This window comes from Eumetopias jubatus, unplaced genomic scaffold, assembly GCF_037043125.1.
Source record: "Eumetopias jubatus isolate StellerSeaLion01/CBP00866 unplaced genomic scaffold, mEumJub1_p1.0 scaffold_7, whole genome shotgun sequence".
NCBI classification, from domain to species: Eukaryota; Metazoa; Chordata; class Mammalia; order Carnivora; family Otariidae; genus Eumetopias; species Eumetopias jubatus.
In genome coordinates, this window is record NW_028274813.1 from 39451860 (window position 1) to 39462962 (window position 11103).

At 49.4% G+C, this 11103-nt stretch overlaps 1 protein-coding gene across 1 annotated transcript; it reads right to left on the minus strand.

Annotated features, from left to right (window-relative positions):
* Window positions 1–6621: 6621 nt before the first annotated feature.
* SIX6 (SIX homeobox 6) lies at window positions 6622–8537 on the minus strand. Its single transcript, XM_028105703.2, has 2 exons — window positions 7888–8537; window positions 6622–6790 (listed from the first exon to the last, which is right to left on the minus strand). Exons 1-2 carry the CDS (start codon window positions 8457–8459, stop codon window positions 6622–6624), a joined length of 741 nt encoding a protein of 246 aa, XP_027961504.1. The 5' UTR covers window positions 8460–8537.
* Between the last annotated feature and the right edge of the window lie 2566 nt (window positions 8538–11103).

Here is an 11103-nt window from a genome sequence, read left to right on the forward strand (position 1 = left end):
CATGCTGTTTCCAGTATAGTTTTTCTTTTCCTATTTGCTTGTCTTTTCCATCCTTATTGAATCTGGCTCATACAGTCACACGTGCCTGCAAAAATAATTTTGTAGCTCAGATGTCTAGTGTATATGCATGGGTCTTTAGTTCAAGTGCATACTTCATCATGAATTTATGGAAAGTAAGGAGTATATCCAATGCAATAAAATATGCCTTAAATGGTACTAAATTTGAATGGACAAATCTTTAACAGGAATTTTAAACATCTAAAAATGTTTGAAATGTATCATAAACTAGTTTGCCACCAACCAGACTGGTCATGTATCAAATTAATATGCACAATCTAAACTAAGATATTTTATTTCATGCTAAAATATTCAAGGCTAATCTCTTCAGTCTGAAAACAAATAGTAAGTCAACATTCTCAGGTTGCAGATTGACAGTGCCAGGCTAAAATGACTTTCCAAGAGGCAGCTTTATATATATTTTATCAGAACTCAAAATTACACACAGTTCACTTGCCTCTGTCCATTAAAATTTAAAACTGAGATGAGTTTAGTAGCTGGATTTTCACAGGGCTTTTGTGATTTAAGATTTTAATGAAAACTCTTGTTTTTCACCCTGATTTCTCCTAAGAATGGGGGTAGGATGCCAATCTAAGATCTTAAAATTGGACACCCTGAGTTTGTGATTTCTTGTTTATCTTTTAATTTGTAGGTCAAGACTAAAGCGGGGAAGGTAGGGCAGGAGGGAGAGAGAAAGAAGGGAAAGTGTTATTTTGGAAGGGGAAACCTTTATCATTCTGTAACAGACAAAAATATTAGGAATTATATTTTATAGGGTTCAGAGAGTATAATAACTAGAATTTTTGAAACCTAAGGGGATGACTCTTACCTTACTGTTTGAGAAAATGTGCATGTGAGATAATTTTCGTGTTAGGAACCCAAAGCCAGAGGATTCTGAAAAACCATATGCGTAGAGGGAGTATCATCCCTGAGAACCTGACAAGTAGGCAAGAGCCAATAACCTGAAGTATTTATTTATTTATTTATTTATTTATTTAAGAGAAAGAATGAGAGAGAGAGCACATGAGAGGGGGGAGGGTCAGAGGGAGAAGTAGACTTCCTGCCGAGCCTCGATCCCGGGACTCCAGGATCATGACCTGAGCTGAAGGCAGTCGCTTAACCAACTGAGCCACCCAGGCGCCCATAACCTGAAGTATTTAAGTGAACTTTGGGTGCAGCCTGTATTTGTCATCTTTGCTGTTCAAATGAACTCAGAACTAGCAATATTCCACTAATTTGGGACAGGTTTCAAGGAAGATCCATTGTTTCAGTTTAAAGATATTTATTGAGCACCTACTACTAGGCAAGGCCCTGGGAATATTAAGATGAATAAAATTCAGTCCCTGCCCTTAAGGAGCTTACACGCTGGAGGGGAGGGGGGAGGTGGGTGTCAAACATACAGACAAATGCACAACTATATTACAATGTTTAAAACACACATTGGATCAGGTACGGTGAGAACACTAAAAAGGAAGTGGAAAAGTCTCTGTGGGGAGCCCACGGAATCAAGAAAGACGCTTTGGAAGTGGGATAGGCTCCCAGATGGACAGGTTAGCCGCGGAGGTAGGCGGCGGAGTTAGCGCAGAGGAAGAGGAAACGGCGCGAGCAGAGGCACCGGCGTGAAACTGCTGGTTCTGCTCCGGGATCGCCCTCACACCCTTTTGTCTCCAGACAACGGGAGAAAACCAGTTCGACCCCTCACGGTAGGGCAGGTCTAAAGAAGTCTGGGAATATAAATCCTAGTAAATAGAGCTGCAAGGCATGATCTAGCCTGAGGAGATTTGTAGGAGCCGAAATGGGAGCCGCCAACTTTTGGAAAGATCGGGGCTCGGGCGGCGGCCGGGTCCTGCCTGAGTTTAACCGTGCGGCCGCGGGCCTTTGGTTCTCAGGGCGCTCTGCTCTGGGTCCCCGCCCCGACGGCTGACCCGCGGATCTGCGGGGCGCACCAAGCCCTCCCGAGGCCTCAGCGCCTGAGAATCCCGCTCCCTGAATCGGGAGCCTCTCTGCCCTCCGGTCCCTGCTTGAGCAACTCGCGTGGCGCCGCCGAGAGCCCGCCGTGACAACTGCCGTTCTCTGGTGCCGGTGCACGAAGGTGCTTACCGCTGCGGGACGAGCGGCCCTCCGCACGCTGGCTCCTCACACGCAAGCCCGACGCGCTCGGCAGCAACCCGCGCAGGCCCAGACCGGCGCTGCGGCCTCGCGGCTCGCGTCGCACCGTCTGGCACGAGGCGCAAGAACCGCCGCGCCGTCCGAGGCTACCGGCGAGCGCGCATCTGTTTATCCCCCCGCCTTGGTTTTTAACCCCGCGTCCCCCTTGGCTTTGAGAGGTTTCTCTGCTCGAGCTGTTTGAGTCAGGCATTCTTAACAATAGGAGTGGCTCGCGGCCTACGCGTCTGAGAGCTTCCAGGGCGCTGGACCGAAAAGGTGGGTGTGTGGAGTTGTCACCTCACAGAGTCGCGACCCAGACCCTGGAGGAGGGACACACCTTCTCGGGTACTCTGGGCCCACGATGGGCTTCTCCTAGGGAACAAAGTTCGTCCCGACTTCCTCTCAGGGCTGCCTCCCTTAGGGGACCCACGCACCCGCCGTTCCTGCCGCCATTTCCCAGCAGGCCTCCAGGGGGCCTCCCGGCCGCGGCCTTCCAGTCGGCCGCTCCCGGCCCGGGGGCCGCCGCGTGGGGAGGGACGCGCCTCGGCGCCCGGGCCAGTGCGCGAACAATGACCCCTTTTCCCCTCGCTGCCGCCTCTTCCCCGACACCGCCCCCCTCACACCCCCAGGCAAACCTATTAGCCATTCAGGCCGACAAAACCCCGCGGCCCCGCGCATTGTCCCGCGGAGCGCCCGGCCACCGTCATTAGCCCTGATTACGCTGAGCCGCCTGACAGCCCTGCGGGCCGCTCGGCAGACCCCCCATTCACCGCCGCCCCAGGGCCCCGCCTCACAATAGGAGCGGAAATCGTCCGCGCTCCCGCGTCCCGGCTGAATAGAGCGAAAAGCTGCTTCTCTTCTCCTCCCGCCCCATTCACGTTCTCTTTGGATACAATATTTTTTTCCTTTTTGTTAAAATTAGGGAGAGAGAACGAGGTCAAGGAAGATTTTGATTGAGCTCTTTGCCTGTCATTTGTTTAATGTAAACAAAGAGCAAGTCCTCCCCCCGCCCCAGCCTCTCATCCCCTCCCTCCCAGATTTTTATAAACAAACTGGAGAGGGGAGAGGGGGGCGGGGCGGGCGCGGCGGGTGGAAGCGGAGTGGGTCATTAAAGTGGAGGAGCGAGGAACTGCGGCATTTGGGGAGCGGGAGCCATCGCGCTTTTGGTGGAACTGGCGGGTGGTTGAAATATTTATAACCAATAAAGAAGCCTGAGCTGGGGCTGGTGGTGAAATCCGCACATTGGTAAGATCCGTTGAATTGTTAAAAGGCAGCTTCTTTCCACTCTGCTGGAGTAACTGCTTTTTGGGAAATTGTTACAAGGAAATAAATTTCAAGAGAAGACAGAAAGGAAACCCATCATATGGAGATTTCTCCACATTCAGAAACCTTCAGCCTTGCTGCAACCTGGAATTAAAAACAAACAAAAAAAACCTTTCTAGACCAGGATAAAACTGATACAGAAAAAAAATCGTAAAAAGAAAACGAAAACTTTTACAATACCTGCCCAAGGGAAGATTTGGACCAATTAACATAAATATCTGTGTGAAGATTTGGACCAATTTCCAACATGTGATTATCAAAGAATTGATTACTCACAAGAGCAATTAGGTGCCACCGGTTTCAGATAAACATTTTAAAAATTCTTTAAAATAATATGTCACCCCTCCCTTAAGATTCTAAAGTGAAATCAGATAAATAAACCTACAGATTGGTGAAACAGAACACCTACTTTATAATGTAATCCTTAGGCAACCATGTTACTTTAAGCAAATTAGATGTACTTTAAAGGAAAATGTACTTTAAAGGCTTTCACCAAAGCAGGAAGAAGAGTCCTCTGGAACTGTTCCGTCTTCTTTTTTTGCCAAGCCATAAGGGTTATTTAAAAATTATTTGTAAAGACAAAGCTTAGTTCTTAGCAGTATAACCCTTTTTTCTTGAGAATGCAGAATGGACATTTTCTTCTGCTTTTAGGCATCATTTGAACTGGTGAGTGGGATGGGATTTTTAGAATCTCAACTGCCATTACATCATTCTGCTAATTAGTTCTTTCCCTTCCTTCTTGGACCTGGAAACATCAGCTTAAGAGATAAAATTTGCTGTCTTCTCCAAATGCTGGTTTGGATAGCTCCTTAGTACCAGGTGGGTCTGGTGAACAAGACTAGAAATCTCTTCATTTTTCCTTGAAGTGCAATACTTCTTAGCATATTCAGGACTAGGGTAAGGCAAGGGAAACACCTACAGTGCAAAATTTAAGGAGGCACTCATTCTCAGATACCTTGCACTTGTGTACTTGCTGACCTTGAGAGTGAATGCCTCCTTAATTTTGTACTCTGGGTGCCTCCCTTGCCTCATAGGAGTCCTGGCCCAGCTCCTTGGCATTCAAGGAACTAGATGTGTGTGTGTGTGGGGGGGTGCTCTAGGAAACAAAATAAGAGTTTTCAGGAAGCTCTACCATCCTAGCCTTTCCGGACCCACGGAAGGGCATTTGCTCGCTTTCCTGAAGAACACCAGCTTGATCACAAAGACATCCCCACTCCTTCCATCTAGAGCTCTTGTGTAAGAGAGTTTTGATTGTCAACAGTTCTCTGGATAAGGGCCTCTCTATACAGTGACAACAATTTATAAAACCCAAATAAGGCCAAATCTGTTTAAGTGATTTAGAAATCAAAAATAACTCTTATTCATATCTTGGGCTTCTCTCATATATCTTGCCATTTGACTGCTTTTTGTCTTCCATGACTTCACTTTTTTTTTTTTTTTTGTACATTGGTACTTCTATGAAAATAAGTTAACAGGCTTCTGAACCAAAGGACATCTACTAAGGACAGATAGGTAAATTGAAGAGTCCAGTGTGTGTGTGTGTGTGTGTGTGTGGCAGGAGGAGCTCAAGGAGGGAAGTTCAGCTTAAGTGATTTAAAGATCAATGTCCAGTTTTATAATATATAACCCATTTCACTAGGAAAAAAGCTTAGAGACTCTGGATAACATTTACTTTTTTAGTACAGGACAGTGGGGTTTTTTTGTTTTGGTGTGTCTATGTGCCTGCATGTACCTACACACTTTGTGAGGACAAATTAAATCCTAAGAATATTTGATAGTTTTAATTGAGGCCATTACAGGACAATGAAGCTCTAGGTGACTTATTTCATATGTTAATACAGAGATCAGACTTTAAAAATGCCAGTCATTTCTCTGCATCTTTCTGCTTCACTTCAGTATGTCACATGATTACATCCTTTCCTTCATCTAAGTATCCCTTTTGTGGAAAAATGTGTTTGATTAAAACCTGCTTCTGCATCAAGAAGATGTTAGTTTAGTTATTAAAACCTATCTTTTGTTTTATTTTAATATGAGTTCAATCCTAAACATAGTATAGACTCACTCTAGCATGATCATGGGTGCCTATTGCTTTTGTATGGTAGCGGTCCTGAAAGGAGATGGAAAACTTTTGTAATTGCAGAGCCTGCATCAGAATAGACTTGCATTTTTATAAAATAGGACTCATGACTTAGTCCCAGAGTTTGGCTTCTTAAATTGTTCCTGAAAGCCATTGACACTTCATAAAAGTGAGTGTCAGGTGGACAAGCCATAGTAACCTGTGCTTGAGGATGTGTGGAGTTGCCTTACAGGGGATGCTTATGTTGCCAGTTTCTCGGTTTAAATATATCCTACACACACGTATATATATACATACGATTTTTTGAGCAGGTGGTTATGGATCTACCATGAACCATTTAAAAAATATACCAGGAGACATCAGAGAAAGCAAAAGATAAGAGAAGACTCTCCTGAGACTATTTGCACAAGGGCTCCTGCTTACCTGGTGAAGAGTATCTTTTTTTTTTTTTTTTTAAAGGAATGAGAGCAGCTCACTTAATTAAGAAAGGTTGCTCACCAGGTTTTTATTGTTGGCTTCTTCACACTGAACCCATCTGCTCCATCCTGCGGCTTTAGAAACAGCAAGTTCCCAAGATATAGAGAAACCTACCAGGGCAGTCTCTTAAATAAGTAAATAAACAGCATATATATGTTTTGTTTTGTTTTGTTTTAAAAAACCTTTAAAGCAAAATTTATATAACAGCGTCCTTTCGACGTGAAATACCCACGGGAGATTTAGGGCAGGCGCTCAGCATGCAGTTCGGGTTCCGGAGGCATCTTTGCAGCAAAATTCTTGGAAAAAAGCAAAGCAAGGAGAACGTAGCGCTGGGTTGGGCCTCACCGCGGACCCCTGTGATAGCGGCCCTAGGGCGCCAGTGGAGCCAGGCCGGCCGCGGGGCAGAAATGGGCAACCGGAGCCCGCGGGTCCCTGGCCACCCGGTTTCGCAAGCAGTGGGTTTGCTTGGTCTCTGATCCTATTTCATTTTGTCTTGTTTTTACACTGGATTGTGTTTCTGAGCGTGCTGGATGAGCAGTTCAGATGTCGCACTCGCTGTCGCTGGACGTGATGGAGATGGCCGAAGTGGCTGCCTTGCTAGATAGGCTGGCGGCCGGGCTGGCGGCGGCGCCCAGCACCTCGGGCGTGCCCTCTTCCTCAGCCCTTAGAGCCCGTCCGGAGCCCTGCGACATGACCTGCTGCTGGAGTCTACGGGAAGGAAAGGGATACCAGTCACGGAGCGTAACATAGCCGCCCATTGCGACCCCCACCCCCACCCCCCGTCTGCATCCATTAAGCTCAGCGGCCAGCGACCTTCCACAGACCCGGGCAGTTAAAGTGGGAAAAGTGAGGCAACAGAGGCCAGGGCCGGAGTCCGCGGCCGCCTCTCCAAGTAGCCCTGCAGTTGTCTCATCCTTCTTCTGAATCCTTTCTCGGCTCCCCATCAGGGACGCTAGGCTCACAGGGTCATTCGCGATTGTTGGCCGCCTTTGGGAGATTTACAATACTGTCAAGATAAATGAGGTGTGGGTGACAAGGACGTATCAAGCTCCTGGATAGGGAACCCCCTTCCCAGCGTGCATCTTTTCTGGGCGCACGCTCGTGTTAGTGCCCTCAAGGCCGGGTCAGAGCAAAGCTAAAAGCAAAAAGGGCTGCCTGAGGATTACACGGAACGTTTGGGCCTGGGGGATGAGGCGGGGTTTCTTGGCCAAAATGTTTGGCTAATTTAGATCCACACGCTGCGGACCGAAAAGCCTCAGCTGACTAGTTTGCTGTTTTGAGGCAGGGTTGTCCACGCGTGAAAAGAGGAGAGCTCGACTATCATCCAGAAGTCCATTGAAAACTCTTTTCAAAGCATTAGAGAAGAATTTATCTGGGCTTTTAAAATGGCAACGCTAATGCCACATTTTGCTAATAAGCCAGGCTTCACTTAATAATAGGAGCCTGGGCCCAGGCTGACAAGAATTAGCTTTGGGCCTTGGGGTCCCTAATTATTGCTGGGATTTTAATTTTCATTTCTTTCCCCTTCCCAATGCAGCCTTGGTTTGGCGACTGGAACTAGCTGGTGGAGCGACCCCCAGGCACTGAGAACGAGAGAAAGAGTATGGGGAACCTAGAGTCCGGAAGGAAACCGTCCCTCTCCTCCCCGCCCAGGATCCCAGAACACGGTGGGCTCATAACTGAAGACAGACCGAGCTCTCAGGTCCTGTGGATCCAAGTTGCCGGGCCCTGGGTAAGGGCGCCCGGGGTGCCTTCGCCTGCCGTACCCGGGAGAGGGCAAGGCGCGTAGGCCTCTAGGTACTGACCTGTTCTTGGCAGCAGCCGCCCTGTCCCTTTGTCGGCGGTTTTTGAACCAGTTGCCCACCTGCGTAGGGGTCAGTCCGGTTGCCTGGGCGAGCTCACGCTTTTTGCTGGGGTTGGGGTATGGGTCCTGCAGGTACCATTCCCGTAGCAGATGCCGCGTGCGCTCCTTGAAACAGTGTGTCTTCTGTTCGCCGTCCCAAATGGTGCGCGGCAGCGGGAACTTCTTCCTTACACGGTACTTGTCCACCGGCCCCAGGGGCCGTCCACGCAGCTTCTCAGCCTCCTGGTAATGCGCTTCGAGCCACAGCGCCTGCAGCTTGGCGTGCGACTCCTTAGTGAACTTGTGGTTTTCCAGGATATGGTAGAGCTCGCGGTAGTTGCCACCGTGAAAGGCCACGATGGCTCGCGCGCGCAGCACCGATTCATTCTTGTTGAGGGCCTCGCAGGCCGCAGGGGCCACGGGCAGCGACCAGAGGAAGCGACCCAGGCGCTCTACGTCGCCGCTCTCCTCCAGAGTCTCGCATACCCCGGCCACTTGCTGGGGACTGAAATTCAAGATGGGCAGCTGGAACATCGAGGCAGCGCCAACTGCAATGGGGGCGCTGAGCACGGAGCCGGACACACAGCAGATGCCCGCGGGCCTGGCCGGGTGCGCCAGGCTCTCCTCCGTGAAGCGGCTTAGGGCAGCCGGGACGCACAGCCCGGGCAGCTGCGGCGGCGCAACGGCTGGGAACGAGAGAGCGGGAGGGATTGGAGGAGGTGCGGGCCCCGCCGCCCAGGTTCGGCTCGGCTTCGTTAGGGCACGCAGGCCGGCGAACTGGCGCCGCTACTGGAATGGGCGGATTGGCGGCGCGGGCGCCATGGAGACCCCCTGTCAGTCACCGGCCCGCTCTGCCAATCAAGACTGCGACCAGTGCGCCCGGGTCCTTTCAGCACCTCCCAGCTCTCGACAGCGCCCGCCGTTCACCCGTGGACTTTTCCTCAGTATTTTGCAGAATGTGGAGGAGGAAAAGACTGGAGAGTGGCTAGGAGAAAAAGGCAAGAACAGCAGCGTTTCAACACCCTCCTCCAGCCTTGTTCCTCCACCCCCAGCCCCCCAATCTCCCCCCACTCCCCGCCAAAAGAGGCAGTAGTGCTACAGGAATCCACTTTGGAGTGATGCGCTGCCTGGGTCAAGAGGTCTCCGGAGGACAATGAGGACTGGGCCAAATCGAAATCCTCGGAGAGTTCGCCAGATTTAATTGTAACGAAACAAAACTTTGGGGGGAGTGCAGGAAGGGGGAGGGAGGGAAGTAGATCACCTCATTTTTTCCTCAGCACCCATCCCTGCACGCCTTTCCCCCTTTTCCAGCTGCCAAAGCAGCCGAGTGGGAAGCGAATCTGAAGCAGAAGGAACAGGACCAGGGATCTCTTAAGAGGTCAGTTTGGGCTATCCCCAACACCTTCGAAAGCCCCCGGAAATCATTTTAAATACGGGCTAGAACAAATTTCACACCTGATAACACAGGTGTTGACCATGAAGTTAAACACTCAGGAAAAGGGGCGTTGCACTCCCCCAAAGTTTATACTTTTCAGTCTCCCCCCCACCCCCCAGTTTAATGGACTTGCACAAATGTGCAGCATAGCCACATCTAGAGTGAGAAGTCACTGGTAGGTCAGGACAGCAACTTAAAAGCTTATTTCAAAGATCTTTTTAAAATATTGATTTGCTCTTCTTGCAGGCTGATTTTGCCCTACTCCGTGTTAGAACATGTAACTTGCACCGGGATAGAAACTCTAACCTTGGCCTTTTTGTCCCAAAGAAACTCTGTACAAGTAAAATAGAGAAGGGGGAACCACAGCAATGGGAAGAGGGGCAGAAAGCACTTTCTAAGCCACTGAGCACTCACCCCTCCTGCAGAGAGGAAGGGCCTTCTTGGCAGCTCTGCCTTAAGGCCAGCAGACTGAATTGGCAATTTTTATTGATTCCCAATTGATATCCATATCATACCATTTTCTGTGGTCTCTATCAAAAGAAACCATGATCTCACCTGGCCTTATCAAAGGGGCTTGTTTAGTTTGCAGACAATAACTGGGAAAGGAGCATCCAACAAAAATGACTGGAAAACCATTTTTGGAGGTCCATCCCTAAACGAATCAGATAAGAATGTTCACCACCGAACTGGACTGGGCCAGCCGTCTTTTCTTTAGTATCAAGTACAATTTGTATGCGGCTTGTACAGCTCTGGTAAATCAGAAGGCAGATAGATAGCACAGATGGTTGGAGGTGTCGGGTCAGATTATGCTACGCTTGAGTGCAGGGCAAAGCTCATTCTGACGGAAAACCCTGATATTATTTTCACAGATCCTCACAGTTCACTAAAAAAATAAAAAAAATAATAATAGTAAAAAAGCTGAGGTTGGCGGGGGAGCCCTGCAACCATTTACATCATTTCTGTGAGATTGCCAGCCGCCTTCAAGGAGGCTTTCTTTTTTAAGAGCTGTCTCTCTCTCTCTCTCTTTTTTTTTTTTGAAATGTGACAAGGCATGGGCAAAATAGAGAGGGCGGTGAGGATAATGTCAAAGCACAAATCTCTAGCCTGGAGAGATTTCCGAATTCGCTGGAGGAACAACTTTTAGTGAGAAACAGCGCATGCAAGTGCCCCCAAAACGCAGTGTAGAAAACCCGGCGGGCCATGGGGATCGGGCAGGGGTGAAGCGGAACCTGGGAAGGCTGTGTTCCCGGCACCTCTGGCCGGGGAAGGAAAGCATCCCCTTGCTCAGTATGTCTTCCCTACCGGCTGCCCCTAGCAGAATGGCCTCACGCTCTCCTGCGTGGAGGAAGCCCCAAGTCTGGGAGACCCTACAGCCCCAGAGCCCAGAGAGGACCCCAACACCCGCACCTAGCCGCCTGAGGTGAGAAGTTGCGGGTACCTCACGGGACTGCGCCTCTCTGCCCTTTTGCTAAACTGTTTGAAAGCTGCGAATTCGGGGAAAGCTGGCTTCTTACCCTTAGTTTTTGTGAGCAAAGTCGTGTTAATTTTCCAAGTCTACGCGCCCTATCCAGGAAATGGGAATATCCCATTTCTTGGATAATAGTTCTGCAAATATTAGAGGAGAGGGCACGTTGGCTTCTGCGTGTTTGGAGCTCTCAGGCAACTGGGACCAAAATCCTGGCTTGGCAGCGCCTGGAGCCGAGGAAAAAGGGCGCTGGTTAGGGGCGGCAGAGTCCCAGTTCC

Excerpts from the sequence above, each read along its gene's own strand:
- SIX6 (XM_028105703.2), bottom strand. The coding sequence starts at position 8,459 with ATGTTCCAGCTGCCCATCTTGAATTTCAGTCCCCAGCAAGTGGCCGGG. Across the intron at positions 6,791-7,887 it reads GCGGCTGCTGCCAAGAACAG|ACTCCAGCAGCAGGTCATGT; the intron begins GTCAGTACCTAG and ends TCCTTCCCGTAG.